The 21,467-nt window shown below is 36.6% G+C and overlaps 5 protein-coding genes across 5 annotated transcripts; 4 read left to right on the top strand and 1 right to left on the bottom strand.

Moving 5' to 3' along the window:
- Positions 1-600: 600 nt before the first annotated feature.
- Positions 601-3,974, bottom strand: LOC118061229 (F-box protein SKIP5). Its single transcript, XM_035074648.2, has 5 exons — positions 3,695-3,974; positions 2,704-2,848; positions 2,542-2,620; positions 1,589-1,647; positions 601-1,080 (listed from the first exon to the last, which is right to left on the bottom strand). Exons 1-5 carry the CDS (start codon positions 3,957-3,959, stop codon positions 732-734), a joined length of 897 nt encoding a protein of 298 aa, XP_034930539.1. The 5' UTR covers positions 3,960-3,974; the 3' UTR covers positions 601-731.
- Positions 3,975-4,534: 560 nt separating this feature from the next.
- LOC118061228 (DNA-directed RNA polymerase V subunit 5A) lies at positions 4,535-6,980 on the top strand. The gene is made up of 4 exons (XM_035074647.2): positions 4,535-4,888; positions 5,568-5,744; positions 6,078-6,191; positions 6,722-6,980. Exons 1-4 carry the CDS (start codon positions 4,604-4,606, stop codon positions 6,845-6,847), a joined length of 702 nt encoding a protein of 233 aa, XP_034930538.1. The 5' UTR covers positions 4,535-4,603; the 3' UTR covers positions 6,848-6,980.
- A 1,211-nt stretch (positions 6,981-8,191) lies between these two features.
- Positions 8,192-11,883, top strand: LOC118061226 (putative disease resistance protein RGA3). Its single transcript, XM_035074643.2, has one exon. It carries the CDS (start codon positions 8,453-8,455, stop codon positions 11,738-11,740), a length of 3,288 nt encoding a protein of 1,095 aa, XP_034930534.1. The 5' UTR covers positions 8,192-8,452; the 3' UTR covers positions 11,741-11,883.
- A 1,242-nt stretch (positions 11,884-13,125) lies between these two features.
- LOC118061227 (ubiquitin-ribosomal protein eS31 fusion protein) lies at positions 13,126-13,806 on the top strand. The gene has a single exon (XM_035074645.2). It carries the CDS (start codon positions 13,211-13,213, stop codon positions 13,679-13,681), a length of 471 nt encoding a protein of 156 aa, XP_034930536.1. The 5' UTR covers positions 13,126-13,210; the 3' UTR covers positions 13,682-13,806.
- A 4,244-nt stretch (positions 13,807-18,050) lies between these two features.
- Positions 18,051-20,157, top strand: LOC118061225 (probable (S)-N-methylcoclaurine 3'-hydroxylase isozyme 2). The gene is made up of 2 exons (XM_035074642.2): positions 18,051-19,048; positions 19,161-20,157. Exons 1-2 carry the CDS (start codon positions 18,143-18,145, stop codon positions 19,764-19,766), a joined length of 1,512 nt encoding a protein of 503 aa, XP_034930533.1. The 5' UTR covers positions 18,051-18,142; the 3' UTR covers positions 19,767-20,157.
- Positions 20,158-21,467: the final 1,310 nt, after the last annotated feature.

Genomic DNA, 21,467 nt, shown 5'->3' with positions numbered 1-21,467 from the left:
GGAGATGCCGTGTGGTGCTTTAGATGCATCATTGTTGAAATTGCTCTCTTAGTTAGATGGGTGTAGCTCTTGAGTTGTGTGCTTCTCTATCTGGGAAGCATCCTGCACTTTTGTTTCCGTAAGCAATTTTTCTACTATCAAAAGAAATGGTCCCGATGGAACTTAATGTATTTCTCTTGGCTCTATGCAACTTACCATCCAACAAAAGAAATGGTCCATTTCTACAGTCGTTGAGTTCATTTCAATGACTATTATCAGTTGCTTTGGCAACAGGCAACTTATTGTGTTGAATCTTTGCTTTGGCAACGGCTTGGTGTTGGTGGCATTATTATTTGGACTGATGTGGCGTCTGGTTACTCTTTTGTAGATTGTCTGTACTGTGAACTTTCTCATTGCACAAGCTTCTGTCCAGCGGAGCTTTTAAAGAGATCAACTGTGGGTTTTCAGAGCAAAAGCATTCATTATCAGAATTGGAATGCAGGAGATAAAGACAATTATGGTAAGCGAGGAAGAAATAAACTTGTCAAATTATAGAAAAGAACTGGAGTTTTTTATCATATGAAGTGAAATCACAGGAGGGCAAGTGTACTGTACTGGAAATTATGCAAAGAAAGCTAGAAAGCGTCTTGATAGATTAAATTATCTAAATTGGGAATCAATACAGCAGTGATAAACAATAATGTAACTAGTTCCATTATGGCACAGACAAGATCGGGATGAACAATCCATCATCACTGAGAATCTACATCAAACCAGAAATAAACAAAAGTTCGAGCATAAATGACTCGAACTTGCTGCAATGTCAGGTCCCCGCTTGTCCGGACAGCTTTGGCACCTCCTTCAATCCTGGTTTGGGAAACGGAAACTCTATTACCTTTAGTTTTCACTGCGGAAGACACCACCTCATCCCCCCCTGCTGTACTGATGATGGGGCACGAGAGATAGTCCAAAGGGCTTGCCTCACATTGAAGTATGCAACTGTCTATGGTTAGCCTTCCACTTCTGTGAAGCAAGCAGCAACCAAGCTCTGCCTTCACTGTTAGGTTTGCTAGTTTGCACGTAGATATGAACTCCAGTGCACTGCATAAAGAATTGAACAGGATATACCAAATTTTGTGGCTTAGGATGGTATCATTTTGAGGAGTACACTCTAAACTGTTGGACAACAAAATCCTCTGACAGAGGCCAGGCAAGGAAAGTAGCTAACATTAAAATCAAAAGAGATATTAATAAGGAGCCAGACGATCAGGCATCCCAGTTGCATAAAATATTGTGGGCATGTAACCTTACTCTAGTCATATTAGTTGATTTGAAGCGATTTTCTCATTATAATCATACAAAGAAATACACAAGAAGTTGAGCATGTTTTAGTGATGGTCTGATGTGCATTAGTGCATCACTGAGCAATATGAATGCCATACCAATGATACAAGCATAAATTCTGAGGACCTGAAAGACATCCTTTAATTTCAATATTAGCAAACTGAGATCCAAAAGCACTGAGGCTCCGCATAATTTATATGGAGAAAACTCTAGTCAGATCACCATCCAACAATATGATGTGGAGAAAAAATAAATCTCAACACACCTGTCTGAACCTCGAGAACATAAGAGAGTTGTTTCATCAGGAAGCTGACCACCACCAATCTGAACAAAGTAAATTGTGATAGAAGATGCAGAATCTGGAAAAAATTATCTACTACATAAGTTCACTATTCAATTCCCTAGTAATAAATCGAAGAATGCCAGCCACATGTAGTTTGAATAGGTTTCAAAAAGTGCATGTAACTATTATAAAAAACAAAGCACGTTCCCATCCCAAGTGCTGAAAACAACATCATGGTCAAAATACTGGTTCACACATAGCCGCTTATTTTTACATGACTATGATTCATGAAGCTTGATTTCTTCATGTGGTAAAATCTAGAATCATTGAAAGAGAAAAAATAAATAACCTACAGTGAATCTGCATTGTACAATTTGCCAAGGTGATGCCAATCGGATTTTGAACATTAAGTTGACATAAACTGTGTGCCGATGTGTACCTGACTAAGAGCCATCATATGTTGACAGCACCTACATGTAGATGATTCAATTAATGGGGCAAACTATAAGCAGTTGGTCAACAATGATCATTTTCCAAGGGCAAAACATGAAGCACAGATGCTCCAACAAGGATTGTGGATCAGGCAAGTACGGTTGAATCAATGTTATCCCTATCCTACGAGTATTGTGCACTGTGTACTGACTACAAAAAAAGAGACTCAAATGAAAAAAAATAAAAATGGTTAAGGTTTGTTAAATAGAAAGAAAAGGGACCTAATTAAAAAAAGGACCCTTGAAGTAATGTAACCTCGGTCATGGTTATGCCAGACCAGCCTTGAGGTCAAGTTTTTTGATTTATCCTTGGTCAAGAACCAATGTAGAAGATACTGACAGCTAGAGGATTCCACCAACGAGTCCACTCGTGAGGTATTTATTAACAATAGGCTATAGTTAAAGACAGAATAACATCACTGGGTATAAATCATCAGCACATACCAGGCAAAGAGGTTTGTTTATTTGAATATTAGAGGCAAGATGCCTACCACCTGCTGCAATTAGGATGGTGTCGCCGGGCCTAAAGGGACAATAACCATGATAAGATTTTGTTTCCCTCTGTTCTTCCTGAAAAATATATGTAGAAAATGTCACCATACATACCTAGCAGCAGAGACAGCCTTCTCAATGCTGGGGAAAACTCCAGGCTCTGATAAATCTTTGGCAGATTGTTCTACTCGGAGCCATAAGCGAGGATGACATGCCAAGTAACACCATCTGTGGCAAACGAGGGCGGTGTTATACCGATCTGCAAACTCAGTAGCAATTCGTGACACAGATTGCTCAAAATTATGCCACACAAGTGTCAAGGGTGTAAATTTATCACAGAATTATCATATTGTTGTTTTCCACTTAAGATAAAAAAATTTTACTTGCCTAACAGAATAAACACTAAAACAATAACAGAAAAATATGCTAGCCGCCAAAATACAAATATAAGACATTCTTGCACTAAAAGGTTATTTCACATGACACCCCACCCCCTCCTCAGCTGTATAACAACTGAGCCAAATGTAGTCACCAAAAATAATCATTGAAATTTATGCAGCCACTGCAAATAAAGTTTTAACTTAACATTGTTAGTCCCTCATTTTCCCCAGTAAATTGTGTTTGCAATTTCCAATCGAATCTTCTTCAGTTGGTGAACCTTAAATAAGCAATGCAAAAGTTATATAAATTAACGAGGTTCACTCGCATAATTCATGCTGATTCCCTCTCTAATCTGCAATTTATCAACCAAATGAATTAAATTTAATACTCTACCAATTCCCAAAAGACCACAAACTCCAAAGACTAAGCATAAAAAATGGTCACCTTAACAAAATCTAGGCAAAAATAAACTAAAGATCAACACTTTTCACAAAACGACACCAATCTCTTAAGACCCCAGATGTAAAAAATAGCTGAAAACTCAATCTTGCATGGATCTATCAACAAATTCCGAGAATAGGGTTTTACACTATAAGGCCAAATACACCTGACTAAACCAAAGTATATGCAAACAGTTTCAACTTTTTATTCAATCAAGGTTCACACAACACGTAAAAGCAGAGAGAGGCATAAAAATACAGGTGAAAAAGAAAAGGATACAGACCTGGAATTGGTGATAAGAAGCTGAAGATGTGCATAAGGCAACCATCATCAAGATTGTTTATGGGGCAAAAAGATGATGATAATGGCTTTTTATTCTTCTTTTTTTGCTTGCCCTGCTCCTCCATGAAACCCACCTCTCTCTCTGTCTCTCTCGCTCGCTCGCTCTCTGTATTTCTTGAAATTTTTAATGGTGGTGAAAATGATGCTGGTGGTGGTTGCATCTTGCAAGTAAATGGCAGATTTTTGTTGTGTGACGTAGATGACATGTCGTCTAATGTAGTTGAGTCTTTGAGGAAGTTGTCTTTCGTCCAAAAACTCTCGTCCCCTACGGTTAAAAGCATAAAATAAGGTTTTTAATACGTATGATTACGTTTTAAAAGAGTTTTTTTTCTTGAAAAAATATAAATGAATTATTTTTTTATTTTTTTTAATAATTTTAATATATCAATATAAAATAATTATTTTAATATATATTTCAAGTAAAAATATTATTAAAAACCACCAAAATTATTCAATTCAATCCAAGGTATAAATCATGGTTACCCGGAATTAATCCTTCACAACACTCATCTCACGGATTAACTCAATTTTTTTTTATTATTAAAAATACTAACATAAATCAATCTAAATTTTTAATTAGCCTTTAATGTTTTTTAAAACCTAATCTAAACAAGGTTTTAAGTTGAGATACCAAACCTTGCCTGGTTTATGCCAGGTTGGATCATATATCTACCGAGAGGGCCCAAATTGTAATCCAAGAAATAAATCATCCCAATGACTTAAATGGGCCTATAAAACCTTTACGCTTCAAACAGAGCACACTCTCCTCCTGTTAAAAACACACACAAGCAGCGTGAGGCGGTCAGTCTGAGAGATAGAGGAGAGCGACAGAGAGTAAGAGAACTTGGCAATGGCAGCAACCACAGAGACCTTTAACTGCAACGGCGCTTCCTTCCACGGCGTCCTCTACCGCGATCGATGCCTGACGGATTTTGTGGACGAAGGGTCAGCACAGAGCTACAGATACTACATTTCTCGAAGGACGGTTTTGGAAATGCTCAAAGACCGTGGTTATGACGTGCTTGACTCAGAACTCAGTCGCTCGCTTCCTGAGTTCCGTTCCGTTTTTGGTAATAGCCCTGACCTTGAGAGCCTCCGCTTCTCTGTTTCTCTCCGCTCCAATCCGCATAAGAAGGTGTGCTTATTGTTATCGTTGTTGTTGTTGTTGTTTTATTGAGTATTTCCATCGCTTTTTTTTATGTGGGTTTTTACAATAATAATAATATAGTATTTTTTATAATTTATATTTGTTTATTTTCACGGGGTTTTTGCGTAGAGGACAGAGGAGTTGTAATGTGGCATCTTTTGATTGCATTATTTTATACTATTTATAAAGTTTATGCCTTAGTAGACTGTTTAAAATCTTGTTTTTCATTATGTTTTGATTCAGTAAAGGACATGACCCTTTTTGAAGAGAAAAAGGAAATGAATAGGTATTTTGAGTGTTATTTTGCTGAAAAATGGGCTGTTGCATATGCACGCCAAATGGTGTTTATGATGGTTTGTTGCATTTTTATGACTTATCCTTGGGGTAATCACTCTTTTTGTTGGGCACGTTACTTGGTTGATTGTGACAAGTTTTGGGGTTGCAAACATATTAGTGCAGGTTATACAGAAATGATGAAGAAATGGATTTCGAATTGAATTTTGTGGATCAAAACCTGAGTTGGCCTTTTATTTTCTTACAAATCTCATGCTTGGAGTAACATGTGAAGGTGGAAATATGAGACAGGAGCAGCCCTTGTTTAAGTACTTTCTATTAGGCAAAATTTGTATGGAAATCCTGGTCATAGTTTTCTTGAACTGTTCTGCAGACCCTGGTGATGTTCTTGGGAACTGATGAAATTAAAACAGCAAATATCAGGACTGTTTATGGTCAGATTCTTAACAAAGAGTCTCTACATGGGCTCATACTCATCTTGCAAAGCAAAATGAACAATTTTGCCAAGAAAGAGCTGGAGAAGTTTCCATTCAAAGTGGAGGTTTTTCAAGTATGTTCCCTTGTTGCTGAATAATTTTTCATACTGCAGTTCGTTGTAAGGCCATCAGTTAAAAGTTAGAGCGCCCAGGCATTTAAGGAATGATACTACTTTCTGGCTGCTAGAGGCCATGCTAGTTACTCTACAATCATGTCTGTTATACTAGTGGTACTCCTATGTCCTTGCAATTTTTCTATGCTCCTTCGCCACCAAAGTTAGGAAAATTGTCAACCGACTAGCATTTCCTCTTTATATAGCTTATAGTCCGTTTAGAATTTAGCTTATGTTTAAAAAGGTTTCTCATTAAAGCGTTTGACAATCACATGATGGTTTCTTTGCATTCAGATCACTGACCTGCTGGTGAACATCACCAAGCATGTTCTGCAGCCACAGATGGATATACTGACCACTGAGCAGAAGCAACAGGTTATGAACAAATACAAGTTGGAAGACAAACAGGTATTATGTAGTTATAAGATGAGATGCCAAAAAAGTGAATGGCATTTTAAATGGACATACTTTTGATATCAACATCCTTATGTAGATTTACGCAGACATGCATTGCATTTCACATTTATAGGTCTCCCTGTTCCCTGAAATTATTACCTCAATTATACTTTTAGTTCCACAACATTTATTTTTGTTGGAATCTAGTTGCTCATAAAGGTAACCTTCCAAAGCAGATTGTTTTTGTGGAGCTTTTCATTACAAATTTAGGGTAACGCATGAAGCCTGGTATGGTGTAGGGCATGGAGGCTACGCTCATACCTGAAAACAGTTTCTTTAAAGTTCTGTTTAGAAGTATAAATTTGAAGTTACAAGCAACATTCACTTGGTTTTCTCTTGAGAATTAGAAGGTTGAAATTCTGCTACAGCTGTACTATCTAGCATGTTCCGATTCCATTGTTTTTGTGGCAAAGGTATCTGTTAAATGATTGATCAAGCTAAAGCACATTATCCGACTGTTTTTATTTGCCTTTTCCTTTCAGCTCCCAAGAATGCTAGAATCCGATGCTATTGTGCAATACTATGGACTGCAGAAGGGGCAGATGGTGAAAATTACATACAGAGGTGAAATTGTTGATCACCTGGTAACTTACCGCTGTGTTACTTAACGTGTTCTTTGATGGTGTTGATTTTATCCATAGAAAAGGGAAAAACAAATCTTTTTGCATCAGTGACAATCTAAAATACATTAAATCAGACATAATACCAGAATATGATGTAGATTTTGTTTAGGATGTTGTATTTAATTTGTTATCATGCATACGACGATTGTGTGGAACTGAGTTGCAAAGCTGAGTGCTATACAGGTTCAAATGGTGTAAAAATTCCGAAACTCATTTATCCAGATCTGAAAAAAAAACATTGTTATGTTGGAGAATTGTGTTTGAACTCTTTGCATTCTATCATTCTCTACTGATTGACACCGGTCCCGGCTTGCTCTAAAAGACTGGGTGCTGTGCATGTGGCCTGGATTATAGGTTAATGTTTGTAATCACCATCCATCAGTGCTGGTGATTGACCGCATCTTTGCATTAGCCTGGTCATAAAATTGGAGCCTTGTCCTTGCTATGTGCTGAGCCTTTGAGTTACTTAATTAACCAGGGTGGTTAGCTTTGAACTTTTCCCATTGAATACATTGGTTATCTAAATCAAGTCAATGAAAGAAATATATATCATTGACTAGATCCGTGTTGCGCTGTGCGCCGGTTTGGCATGCCAAAAAAAATACTTAGACGACGCAAGAAAAACTTGATACTTTTATTCATAATTTTGACTGGATCTAATAAGACCAGGCAGAGCTTAATAATTTGATTTAAACATAGAATATGAATAAAAAAAAATATTTAGCAATAATTAATTAAAATAAATGAGCTATCAATATTATATCTGGAATAAAAAAAATTATTATTAGAAATTCATTGTCACTTTATTATGATTATTGCCCTTCACAAAAAAAAACTTTGTTGAGACAGTTTATATAATCTGAATGCAAAAGTTCTTATAAAATTAAATTGAAAAAAACAAAATGAAGTGATTATTGTTTTATATTTAACCATTCCATTCTATTTAATTTAAAAATTAAATTTATTTTAAAAAATAAATGTAATAAAAAACAACAAATAAAAAAATACAAGGTAATTCAATTACATAAGAAAAATGATAACAGTAAACAACCGATTACTTTGGTTAATTCTGTCAGTGTTATTACTGCTACATTAAACAACAAATTACTTTAGTCAATTCTGTCGGCGTTAGTTTATTTAACTTATTTAAAAAAAAGTATTTAGAAATATATTAAAATAATTTTTTATTATTTTTTAAAAATTATTTTTAATATTAATTTTTCAAAACAATATAAAAATATATAAAAAAATAATTTAAAATTTTCGGGAATGCTTTCAGCACACTGCACGATAAAAGACTTTAAGACTCATTTCCTCCTCTTTTCCTCGTTGGTTCCATGATTTCAATCAACCTAATCTGACCACAAATCATATAAAACACTACCAAACAGACGTCATCCACTTCATTAAAAGACTTTAGACTCATTTCCTCCTCGTTTCCTCGTTGGTTCCATGATCTCAATCAACCTAATCTGATCATAAATCACACCCCATTTCACAAAAATATTATTTTTTGGGGATTTCATAGCTCTGCTCACCGGTTTTCTTTCTGCTTGAAATTTACTTTTTCTTTTCTTTTTTGAAGAAGAAATGGCTACAGTCATTGGAGAGGCTTTTCTGTCTGCCGCACTGCAGGTAGCTCTTGAAAACTTAGCTTCACCTATCTTGAGAGAATTTGGTGCACGGATTGGCATTGACAAGGATCTCAAGAAACTAACAAGAACTCTTGCAAAAATTCAAGCTGTGCTTAATGATGCTGAGGCAAGGCAAATAAATGACATGGCAGTGAAGCTTTGGCTAAGCGACCTCAAAGAAGTCGCTTATGATGCAGACGATTTGCTGGATGAGGTTGCAACTGAAGCTTTTCGGTTCAACCAAGAGAAAAAGGCTAGCAGCTTGATCTCTCTGCCTAAAGATTTTCTCTTTAAACTTGGGTTAGCTCCTAAGATAAAGGAAATCAATGAGAGGCTAGATGAAATAGCTAAAGAAAGGGATGAGCTTGGTTTGAGAGAGGGAGCTGGAGCAACATGGACCGAAACGAGGGACAGGGAGAGGTTGCAAACTAGCTCCTTAATCGACGAATCCTGTGTTTTTGGTAGGAAGGAGGATAAGAAGGAGATTGTAAATTTGTTAGTGTCTGATGACTATTGTGGAAATGATGTTGGGGTTCTTCCCATCGTGGGCATGGGAGGCCTGGGAAAGACAACTCTCGCTCAGCTTGTGTTCAATGATGAAACTGTGACTCACCATTTCGATTTGAAGATGTGGATTTGTGTCTCTGATGACTTCAATGCTCAAAGGCTGACAAAATCGATCTTGGAGTCTGTTGAAAGGAAAAGTTGTGATCTCATGGATTTGAATATCCTACAAACAAGTCTCCAGGATGGGTTGAGGGGGAGAAGGTTCTTACTTGTGCTTGATGATGTGTGGCATGAGAAGAAAAGTGACTGGGATGTGGTTCGCCTTCCTTTCAGAGCTGGAGCATCTGGAAGTAAAATCATTGTAACTACCCGAAGTGAAAAGGTTGCATCAATCACGGGCACATTTCCACCTTTCCGTTTGGAAGGTTTATCTGAAAATGATTGCTGGTTGTTGTTCAAAGAGAGGGCATTTATAGATGGGAATGAAGATGCACATCAAAACTTGGTACCAATTGGCAAGGAAATTTTGAAGAAATGTGGAGGTTTGCCTCTGGCAGCAAAGGCACTTGGAGGACTCCTACACTCGACAACTGAAGTTTATGAATGGGAAATGATCTTGAAAAGCGATATATGGGACTTGGAAGCGGGGGAGAATGAAATTCTGCCGGCTCTGAGGCTAAGCTACAATCATCTTCCGGCACATCTGAAGCAGTGTTTCATATACTGCTCCATATTTCCAAAAGATCACAACTTTGATGAGGAGAAGCTAGTCTTGCTATGGATGGCAGAGGGTTTTGTTATTTCTAAGGGAAGGAGATGCTTGGAAGATGTCGCATCTGGCTATTTTCACGATTTATTGTTGAGGTCGTTTTTTCAACGATCCAAAACCAATCCCTCGAAGTTTGTTATGCATGACTTGATACATGACCTGGCACAGTTTGTAGCTGGGGAATCATGCTTCACATTGGATGTTAAAAAATTGCAAGACATTGGAGAAAAAGTTCGGCATTCAGCTGTGTTGGTTAACAATTCTGAATCTGTTCCGTTTGAGGCCTTCCGTGCATCAAAAAGCTTACGAACGGTGCTTTTGCTTTGCAGGGACAGGGAGCCTCATGCGAAGGTCCCTCATGATTTGATACCCTCTTTGAGATGCTTACGGTCACTAGACCTGTGTTATTCTGCTATAAAGGAGTTGCCAGATTTAATGGGAAATTTGAGGCATATCAGGTTTCTTGACCTCTCTCACACTTTCATCAGGGTGCTACCTAAATCAATTTGCAGCCTCTACAATCTGCAGACTCTGGTTCTTATCAATTGCAAGAATCTCCGTGCTTTGCCTGAAGACACAAATCATTTGGTGAATCTACACCATCTTAATTTGACTGGATGCGGGCAGCTCATATCCATGCCTCCTGACATTGGGAAACTTACTTCTTTGCAAAGGCTACACAGAATTGTTGCTGGAAAAGAGATTGGGTGTGGAATTAGCGAGTTGAAGAACATGAACGAGCTTCGAGCAACGCTTTGTATTGATACGGTTGGAGATGTTCCTAACATCACAGAAGCGAAGGAGGCCAACTTAAAGAAGAAGCAATATATAAACGAGCTGGTGTTAAGATGGGGCAGATGTCGACCAGATGGAATTGATGATGAGTTGCTTGAATGTCTAGAACCGCCTACTAACCTTAGAGAATTAAGGATTGACGTGTATCCTGGTGCGAAGTTTCCAAATTGGATGGGATATTCTTCGTTATCCCACTTAGAAAAGATCGAATTCTTTCACTGTAACTACTGCAAAACCCTGCCACCTCTCGGGCAACTACCTTCTCTCAAATATCTCTCCATATATATGATGTGTGAGGTCGAAAGCATTGGCCGTGAGTTTTATGGTGAGGGAAAGATTAAGGGGTTTCCTTCCTTGGAGAAACTAAAGCTTGAAGACATGAGAAATTTGAAGGAATGGCAAGAGATTGACGATGGCGAATTTCCGAAGCTCCAGGAGCTTGCTGTTCTGAACTGCCCCAATATTTCAAGTCTTCCAAAATTTCCAGCTTTATGTGAACTGTTGCTAGACGATTGTAATGAGACAATCTGGAGTTCGGTCCCACTCCTCACCTCTCTATCATCGTTGGAAATTTCAAACTTTCGGAGGACAGAAGTATTTCCTGAAGGCCTTTTCCAGGCACTAAGTTCACTGAAAGAACTCAGGATCAAGCACTTCTATCGGCTGAGGACATTGCAAGAGGAGTTAGGCTTACATGATCTTCCTTCCCTCCAACGCTTAGAAATTTTGTTTTGTCCGAAACTAAGGTCATTTTCAGGAAAAGGGTTTCCTCTCGCTCTGCAATATCTTTCAATAAGAGCGTGCAATGATTTGAAGGATCTACCAGATGGGCTACAAAGTCTATCATCTCTTCAAGATCTGAGCATTCTCAATTGCCCTAGAATTGTATCTTTTCCAGAAGAGAAGCTTCCGAGCTCACTCAAGGGTTTGCAAATTTCAGCATGTGCAAACCTTGAATCACTTCCTACGGGTCTGCATGATCTCTTGAATCTTAAATATTTGCATATACGATCCTGCCCGAAGATTGCATCCTTGCCTGCTTTGGGGTTGCCAGCCTCACTTTCCTCATTGTCAATCACCGAGTGTGTGTTGTTAGACGAAAGGTGTCGCCAAGGTGGTGAAGATTGGCCCAAGATAGCTCATGTTGCTCAGAAGCAGATCGGAAATTATTGAATCAATGTCTTCGAGCTGAGAAAAACCTGTCCTGTTAGTTTGCCTGTTCTTCTTCTTTCTTGAACTTATGCTAAATTCTCAGAGTTATTGGCACTTTATTATTCATCTTGATTTGTATAACACATGCTTATACTCCTTGCTCCTTTCCTGTGAACCATTTTAGTATTCTTAAATTAATAAAGAGTGGTTTAGATAACCAAAAATTACTCTATAATGCTCTGTAAAAGTCAAATAATGATTTTAGCATTGTTAATTTAATTGTAATCACATTTTTGTGCCTTTATCAGCTAAATTAACTTGCACCAGTAGAATTGTCCATTCATTGCTGTAGTTAAAAGCAGTGACTTGAAAAGAAAATTGTCAGTGGTTTTCTCTGTAATGCTGTGTATAGTTTTTGTGTTTGTGACTCAAATAGTGTTGGAGTTAGAAACAGCCCAGGTGAGTCCGAGCAAGGTGACTAAGCACAGGACCGGAAAGGAAGCTAATCACTGATCGTGGACTCCATGTTAGGGTAACTTCGCCCTGTTTTTGCCTTTTTGGTCCAGCCCCATTGAAGGTCTTGTCTTCTTTGGTTCATTCAAGTGTAAGGTGGCATGTAAGGTTACATGGAATCCTTCTCAAGGGAGCCAAGTCCAAGTTAGCTTAGTATGCAGGCCTCACTCCCTGGTGTTCTGATCACACATAGAGCAAGGCTTGTACAGCACAGTTTGAGGTTTCTCTTCTGCTAGCAAGTTCTGGTATTCTGATCATGAAAAATCATCGTACATGGTCTTAGGACAACGGCTTTCTCGTACTTTGCCGAACTGCTATACGTTTTAAGTTTGGACAGTAACTTGAGACACAAATCGTTGTTTTTATTCTTTTATCACATACTCAGAGTTGATGGATCCAGTGTTTTTTCACTCTACACTTGGGCTAAAAGAACACAATTTAATCTATAATGTTTAGACCCAGCTCAATTCCATGGATTGATCTAGAAAATACGTGATCTAAACCTTGTCAGTGCTGATTTTTAAGCTAAATTTGAAAAAAAAAACATTAACTTGATCTTAGTTAATTCAAAAAAAAATTTAGTGATCGATTGATTTAATAAACCTGAGCAAGCCCGCTTAATTTTTGTTTTTTTAAATGAACAAAATAATATTATTTTAATAAAAATAATTAATGAATTAATGGAGTGGTCAATTTCTAGATCAGATGACAACTAAAGTTTAGACTCTATATGTATTCTCTTAATGGATTCTTCATATATAAATGGTCCAGCCCATAAGAGTAAAAATAAAATTGGTCTATGATAATCTTGATCCAGCCCACCAAAACGCCTGCTCCAAATTATGGATTTTCATTGTAAATAAGTGGAAAAACAAGGGAGAAACTCGTACGCTGCCAATAAACAAAACCCTAATATAAAAACTACCCGCTGCTCACCAGCTGCGTCGCAAAAAAGAGGAAAGCAAGAGAACAGAAGACATGCAGATCTTCGTGAAAACCTTGACGGGGAAGACCATAACCCTCGAGGTCGAATCTTCAGATACAATCGACAATGTCAAAGCCAAAATCCAAGACAAGGAAGGCATCCCACCAGACCAGCAACGTCTTATTTTCGCCGGAAAACAACTAGAAGATGGACGTACACTTGCAGACTACAACATTCAGAAGGAATCCACACTCCACTTGGTGCTTCGCTTGAGGGGTGGAGCCAAGAAGAGAAAGAAGAAGACTTACACCAAGCCCAAGAAGATCAAGCACAAGAAGAAGAAGGTCAAGCTTGCTGTTCTTCAGTTCTATAAAGTTGATGACAGTGGCAAAGTCCAGAGGCTGAGAAAAGAGTGCCCAAATGCCGAATGTGGGGCTGGTACTTTTATGGCTAATCATTTTGATAGGCATTATTGTGGTAAGTGTGGCCTCACCTATGTTTATCAGAAGGCTGGTGGTGACTAACTGAATCACCCTTAGACAGGACCCTGTTGTTTTTCAAAGGATTATTGTTAGGTTTTTGAGTTTTGACTGCTTATGGATTGTTGGTTGGATTCTTTATGGTTAACAATAAGCTTTTTGTTGGTTAATTATGCTTGCTTGATGAGGGTTTTTTTTGGTGCTATGTCTGTTGTGTGATTTTGTTAATTTTGATCAAGTTTGGCAGTAGTGACTGGTTGAAATTTATGGTTTAAGGAATCAAGTTAGATGCTTTCGATGCACAATTATCTATTTTAATGTTGGTTTTTGTTATATATATAGTTTCTGTTCTTGAAAATAAGATAACATGGTGTAAAGTCAGTCGCTTTATAGACTGTTATTGAGTTGCTTTCAAAATGTTTCTCACAAGCTGGTGTTAATTTAGAGCAAGAAATGTTGGATTCCTGATATCACCTTGTTTCAGAAACCGTTTTGAAAAATTGTTTCAGAAAACACTATGTGCAAAGGCAATGCCCTTGTTCTTGCGAAATGTAGGGTTGCCAACATTACCTTTGGGTTTATGAAAACTGTAGAACATTTTTGAGAAGTTCTTTCAGAAAACGCTATGTGCAAAGGCGATGCCTTCGGATTTTTTTGCAAATGCATTGCTGATTTCTCTTTTAAAAGTTTCCCATCAGCTGGTGTTAGTTACTCTAGGAGTGTAGGAATCTCAGCACCCTAATTTAATAAAAACTGATTTCTAATGACAAGTCATTGCTGGTATACACCATGTAATTTGAGTCTGATTTTATATATTTCGCCGCAATTCTGTTATGATTGTATCATCATATATATTCACACGAAGTCAATAGGTTTGAACAACAGCATTGCCCAAAAGAGGGCATAGTTCCTCTTCTTTTGAATGTTTTATGATTGATAAACTGTGATTAGTTGTGTTTCTTATCATTAAATAGGATTGTGTCCTATCAAACATACCATGAATAGTTATATGTTTCCTCAGTGTTACTTTTTGGTTCAAGAATTATGGATATATTGGCTAGCTAAATCTAGATACACAAAATATTTAGATCAGTTTCTTCATTGTGTTACTCTTTACACGGACAAGAGGTAGGGCTTGCATAGCCTTCTGCCTTCGGATTAAGGAGATCCTGGTTCGCAATGGAGCAAATATAACTTTTTGTAGGGACGGTTTGGTTTATCCAATCCAACTGAACTGAATCTTTACTTAATGAAAGAGCTCTTCGGCTTGGTTTTATTTTTGTTAAAACTGAATAAGTCTAATTTGAATTAATGGGGGTTCTGAAGTTGTGACTGGAGGTTATGAGTTCTATGAAAATTGCACTGCTATGAAGCAGCCATGAAAATTCTCTCTAGGAGCTGTATGCAAATGACTCCCCAAACCTAACAAATGCACTGCCTGATTACACTCCTTGTTTATCAACTATTTTTTTTTTTATAACAGGTGTCTGAGTCAGTTTATATATTTTGATTAATTTTTTAATATTTTAAAATTAATAACCATTTAAATTTTAATTCTAAAATTTATAATATTTAAATTAGTAAAAATTTAGAAAACAGTATCTTATTAAATAAGCTACACTCATGAGGTTAGTTTAACAACTTTATTCATGCTAGTTGTAGATCTAATTTTAAAGTGAGATTTATTAGTCCGTCAGGGCGGAACTGAGGGAGGTCTACCTGCAAAAAAATAATAATAATAAACAATTTAAAATTTATATTTCGCCCTCCTGGAGATTTGTTTTTTAGATCCTGTCTTGAAAAATTTCCTAGCCCCGCCCCCTCCAGTCTATAATCTTAAACTTTAGAAGATGCTGCTAAGGAATAAAACATTTCTCACATCATCTTGGCTGGTCTGAAAAAACAAATTAACCACACTATATCTTGATCTTCCGACGAGTTTAAACTGGGATTTATTGCACCCAAAGACTAACAACTAAAACTGTTTTCAATAAATTAAAAATATTTGCCAGAAGAGTCACTCAAGTGACTCGTCGTACAGGATCTGGCCCTCAGGTTTTATATTGAGCCGGGTTGGAAAAACCTTAACCTGGTTATGAACCGGGTAGTCAAAATACAAGTGAAATTTGATTTGATTTTTAAAATATTTTTTTCCTCAAAAAACAGACCGTGTTAGGTAGTGTTAGGTTGATCTACCTAACACTTAGCTCCGGTCTCGGACAGAATAATAGAGCAGGCTAGGTCTTATAATTATGATTTTCAGTCAAAATCTTCATTTCTTGGGTTGACTTGTAAACTTAAACGATTGCCCGGCGATAACTTGTGAATTTGCAATGATGTTCAATCAACCTATTAGCACTACAAAAACAATTTAATGATTTTTTTAAAGCTACCATTTTCCCATTAAAGCAAAATAAATGAATTTAATAATTTGAGCAAAACTGATATAATAAATAAAAATATTTTTTTTTCATAAAATATCCTAACAACTTGATCAATGGATAGTTCTTGAATGTTATTTTATTATCACATATTGATTGCATTTGATCGCTCATCTTCTTGATGCTTTTGGCTTGAAACGCGGTTGCAATGGCTGCCACGCCTTCATTCCCAACCGGGAATGTAGCAGAGGAAGCCAGACGGGGAGCAAGTTATAGAAGAACATATATAGCAATTTAAGAGGAAGCGATCACTGAATACAGCTGAAATAGCTTAATCAAACAACTTGAATGATTGAACACACTGTTTTTATGATGATAGCGAGCATGAGAAGAACAGCAGCTGCTACAGCAGATTTTACGCAGTCCACTTTTTGGGACACAAATGGAAGGCAGGAACAGCAGCTGCTACAGCAGATATTACAGAGTCCATGGATTTTGGAAATACTTTGCTTCAAGGCTGCCTTCCATTTGTGTCCCAAAAAGTGGACTGTGTAATATCTGCTGTAGCAGCTGCTGTTCTTCTGCTGTAATACATTTTCTGGAGTGCTTGTTCAGATCCTCAACTACACCTGAAAAGTAGAAATTGTTGCTGTCGACAGAATTTTCCTAAGAAAGGTTGTGGACAGGGCTTGAAACTACATCATTATCATCAGGGAGCCAATTTTCGAGGATTCCATTCTTAAAGAGTAATACTAATTTCAGCTTGAAGGGTGATAAATCATGAACTTTTCAAATGACACTACTAAAAAAATACCTATTAGCAAATAACTAGTATGTTGCAGATAATATTAAAATCTTTTACTAATAAAACTCAACAACGGAATTAGCAACAAATAATTTCAAATATAAATAATAAATACTATTTTTTTGGCAATGGATTATCCATTACTAATTGTTTAATAACAAATTATCTGTTGAAATTCGGTTGCTGATTATATAAATCAGCAATAGATATTTCGTTGTCAATCACCATTGTTGATCAACAATAGATATTGCGTTGCTGATCCATTGCAGATCAGCAATGAAAACTTTGTTGTTGATTCGTTGCTGATTTGTCTGAATTTTGTAAATTATTTTTCCCATTTATTGAATTTTTTTTAATTATTTGTTGTATCATATTCCCTGCAAGATGAAATTTGTTCTTTGCAAGTGGATTCCTTGAGAGCACAGCATATAAAAAAGTTAAAGAAAGCAAAAGTAAGGTTATTGAAAAATGACATTTTGGAATTACATGTTCATGGAGAATAATTTAAGAGAAAGTGATAGAAGATAGGGTGGGTTTCTAGAAAATAAAGAAAGAGACAAATCAACAGGGTTAAGGTTTTTTATTTGCAAAATGAAAATTGTTTGATTTTAAGTTGGAGTAATTGTCTCTTCCAGTGTAAGGTTTTTTTTTTTTTTTCCCCCCCCGCAAGATATACCTATATCAATTAATTATTGACACGTTGTTGTTATTATATATATAGGCAACTATGCTATGGAATCCTTTCCTGAGGAAACGTTGCTCCCCTCAAGTCTCACCTCTCCTAAAATCCGGAAACTTGAAGCTCTGAGATCTCTGGACTACAAGGGGCTTCGTACACCTCCGAATGCTCGAGCCTCCATTGCATGCCAGAAGAGGGGCTGCCCTCCCCCCTTTCTTCCCCTGGTATCAGTGGACGTCCTGTGCAGAAGAAAGGGTGTTTTTGCCCAAGATTTCTCACATCCCTAGTGTATGCATTCATGGCTACGTACGTACGTGCCCCCTTCTTAAAATTATTGTTTTCACGACGTCAGCTGATGATTTGAAACTTGTTCTGTCTAAATAATTCACCACTTGACATTTAAGAAACATGTTACAATAAAATACCAATTACTTAATCATATCGAAATCCATAAGGATTCTTTCAACAGATCACCCACTTTCATTAAAGTATATTACCTGACACAAACACTGCAATGATACTTTTAATTTCTTGCTAAATTATTGAGTGATAGCTGTGTGGCACCTGCTTTTCTTCTGGGAATCGCCACGTTAAATAATGGAGATCATTCGCAGACCATATTGCAAGCAATTAGGCAAAACATGGCAACAATAGTAACAGATATATCATCCAATACTCTTTTTACTGTTCTCTTTCTCTTGCCTCTCATTTATCTCATTGCCAAGCAGCTCAAGACACTGTATTCATCAAGATTTGCACCGCTACCACCAGGGCCATATTCATGGCCGATCTTAGGCAATGCCCTACAAATTGGAAATAGCCCTCATATTACTCTAGCCAATCTAGCAAAAACCTACGGACCACTCTTCTCACTTAGACTTGGCAGCCAGCTTGTTATTGTTGCCGCATCTCAAGAAGCTGCCACCGAAATTCTCAAAACTCAGGATCGCTTTTTGTCCGGTAGGTTTGTTCCTGACGTAATACCAGCCAAGTGGTTAAAGCTAGAAAATTTGTCCCTTGGATGGATTGGAGAAGTCAACAATGAATTTAAGTTTTTGCGAACTGTTTGCCAATCCAAGCTTTTCTCAAACAAAGCTCTATTGTCCCAATCATGTTTGCGAGAGAAAAAGGCGGCAGACACTGTAAGATTTATCAGAACAATGGAGGGTAAGGTGTTGAAGATCAAGGAAGTAGCATTTGCAGCTGTTTTTAGTATGTTGACTAATATTCTCATCTCAAGTGACCTTATAAGTATGGAGCAAGAGAGTATGGAGGGAGAGATGACGGAAATTATAAGAAATATCTTCGAGGTAGGGGCTGCTCCAAATATATCCGATCTTTTTCCTATTCTAGCACCATTTGATCTGCAGAATCTACGGAAGAAGTCTAAGGAGTTGTATTTGAGGTTCAGTACCATGTTTGAAGCTATCATCGAAGAAAGAAGAGAAAGAAAGATGAGTTCTGATAATGCTTCAAGCAAAGAGGATTTCCTTGATACTCTGATCAGCAACGGTTCTAGTAATGAGCATATCAATGTCCTTCTTCTGGTTTAATCTCTCTCTCTCTCTCTCTCTCTCTCTGTATATATATATATATCCATGTCCACGAATTGATCAGGCACACAAGTTGAGTATCATATGCTCTATGGTTTATTTGCAGGAGCTCCTGGTTGCTGGTTCAGACACAAGCACGTCAGCAATTGAGTGGGCAATGGCAGAACTATTAAGGAACCCACAATGCATGAACAAAGCTCAAGCGGAACTAGCAAGTGAAATCAACCAGGACCTTATACAAGAATCTGATCTACCTAGACTAAAGTTCCTCCATGCTTGTCTCAAAGAAAGCATGAGATTGCACCCTCCAGGACCACTTCTTCTTCCTCACCGTGCCGTGAACTCATGCAAAGTGATGGGCTATACCATTCCAAAGAACTCTCAAGTGTTGGTGAATGCTTATGCAATTGGACGAGACCCCAAGAGTTGGAAAGATCCATTGGATTATAAACCTGAGCGATTCTTGACTTCGAATATGGATTTCAGAGGAAGCAATATTGAGTTCATACCATTTGGTGCTGGAAGGAGAGCATGCCCTGGTCAACCCATGGCTACCAAGCATGTTCCCTTGGTTCTTGCTTCATTGCTCCATTTCTTTGATTGGTCACTTCCTCCTGGACATGATCCAAAAGACATAGACATGACTGATAAGTTCCACACCAGTTTGCAGAAAGAACAACCTCTACTTCTCATTCCAAAAATTAAAAATTGAGGGATGAATCCAGATTTGCAGCCTCCCCGGCCTTTTTTATTATCACATATCACTGTTTATAGTAGTAACGTTAATAAACAGCTTTATCATTATTATGAACTTACATATCCTCTTAAGTATCCTGTTTTCTTATGCCTCTGTCGAAGTCCATCTTTAACGGGTGAAATTATTGGATATGTTGACATGTTTTGCCTAATTGCTTGCAATATGGTCTGTTGATGGTGACGATTTGCAGAAGAAATTCTGGTGCCACTCAATAATCGGTGTGGGATACCAAACCTAAAATATTGTTTACACAATCATAAATAATAAAGGATACTCTAGACCATTAAGTGATTATGTTTTATTTTATGTTTTAGTTTAATTTATATGAATTTTTAGTTGAGATTTATTAATTAAGTTTTATTTATTGGGTTTAATTTAATTATTGTTTGGTATTTTATTTAGTGGGTCATAAGCTCAATCACTTATTCTAGTTAAAATTTTAGTATTTATATCCTACTTTTCAAAATGTTATGGAGTTTTAATGATTCAATCCTCATTCTTTTCTTTCTTTGCTTTTAATTTTTAGCTTATTTTTCTAAGAGCTTATTTTTTTCACTGCTTTAATTCCTTTTGTTTATTGTATCATATTAAATTAGATATTAGAGCTTTGAATTTTAATTGTTAGCACAATTAATCAATGTATCAGAATTTGTGGAATTTATAGTCTAATCTGAAAAAACTCAAAAACAAAAAATTATTCATCATCAACATTGTCCAACATCAACAACAATAATAAAAAAAAATTCCAACAATAATGCCTCCACCAATCTCTCCCTTAACCTACAACAACACCGATCATAGCAGCAACCAAGATCCACCACCGAAAAGAACACCACATCAGTCCACATGTCCATATCGATTTGCTACATTCAACACTCCTAAAACACCTCCACAACAAATTGTCCACACCAACAGCAGTGGATCAGTGAATTTGTGACATGAATCAATTCTTTGAGTGACACAACTTTTCTGATAATAAAAAAGTTATATTTACTAAAATGATCCAAACCATTAAGAGATTGAGTTTTAGTTTAATTTACATAAATTTTTAGTTGAGATTTATTAACTAGGCTTTATTTGTTGAGTTTGATTTAATTATTAATAGGTATTTTATTTAGTGGGTCGTAGCCCAATCACTTGTTGTAGTTAAGGTTTTAATATTTATATTATAATTTTTTAAATGTTATGGAGTTTTAATGATAAATTAAAAATATTGTAGAGTTGTATATTTCCAATTCCTATCCTTTTTTTTGTACTTTCAATTCATAGCTTTTTTCTTTAAAAAAAATATATATAATATATATATATATATATATATATATATATATATATATATATATTCTGTTTTAATTCTTTATATTCATTGTTCCGCATCAATAATATAACAAGAAACTTAAAACTATAATCGTAGTGGTTGTGTGACAAATATTTTAATGAAAGTGGGAGATCCATTTCCTTTTTTAAAACCTTGATGGGGCAGGATTTGTGATCTTCTAAACGTTAATGGGATATATATTGTGAACATGTCCATCAATCTCACGAACAAGAAATTAATTAAAACTTTACTGGAAATTATTTATTAATAAAAAAATACTTTACATGTAACATGAACATGGATAAATGAGAAGTTAGTCTCATAGTAACATTTAATCTGCA

Source organism: Populus alba, chromosome 1 (assembly GCF_005239225.2).
Source record: "Populus alba chromosome 1, ASM523922v2, whole genome shotgun sequence".
Classification (NCBI taxonomy): domain Eukaryota; kingdom Viridiplantae; phylum Streptophyta; class Magnoliopsida; order Malpighiales; family Salicaceae; genus Populus; species Populus alba.
This window is presented reverse-complemented; position numbering and strand designations above follow the sequence as displayed.

Excerpts from the sequence above, each read along its gene's own strand:
- LOC118061226 (XM_035074643.2), top strand. The coding sequence starts at position 8,453 with ATGGCTACAGTCATTGGAGAGGCTTTTCTGTCTGCCGCACTGCAGGTA.
- LOC118061228 (XM_035074647.2), top strand. The coding sequence starts at position 4,604 with ATGGCAGCAACCACAGAGACCTTTAACTGCAACGGCGCTTCCTTCCAC. Across the intron at positions 5,745-6,077 it reads TCAAAGTGGAGGTTTTTCAA|ATCACTGACCTGCTGGTGAA; the intron begins GTATGTTCCCTT and ends CTTTGCATTCAG. Across the intron at positions 6,192-6,721 it reads ACAAGTTGGAAGACAAACAG|CTCCCAAGAATGCTAGAATC; the intron begins GTATTATGTAGT and ends TTTTCCTTTCAG.
- LOC118061225 (XM_035074642.2), top strand. The coding sequence starts at position 18,143 with ATGGCAACAATAGTAACAGATATATCATCCAATACTCTTTTTACTGTT. Across the intron at positions 19,049-19,160 it reads ATATCAATGTCCTTCTTCTG|GAGCTCCTGGTTGCTGGTTC; the intron begins GTTTAATCTCTC and ends GTTTATTTGCAG.
- LOC118061227 (XM_035074645.2), top strand. The coding sequence starts at position 13,211 with ATGCAGATCTTCGTGAAAACCTTGACGGGGAAGACCATAACCCTCGAG.
- LOC118061229 (XM_035074648.2), bottom strand. The coding sequence starts at position 3,959 with ATGTCATCTACGTCACACAACAAAAATCTGCCATTTACTTGCAAGATG. Across the intron at positions 2,849-3,694 it reads CTTCTTATCACCAATTCCAG|ATCGGTATAACACCGCCCTC; the intron begins GTCTGTATCCTT and ends CTGAGTTTGCAG. Across the intron at positions 1,648-2,541 it reads TAAACAAACCTCTTTGCCTG|ATTGGTGGTGGTCAGCTTCC; the intron begins GTATGTGCTGAT and ends TACTTTGTTCAG.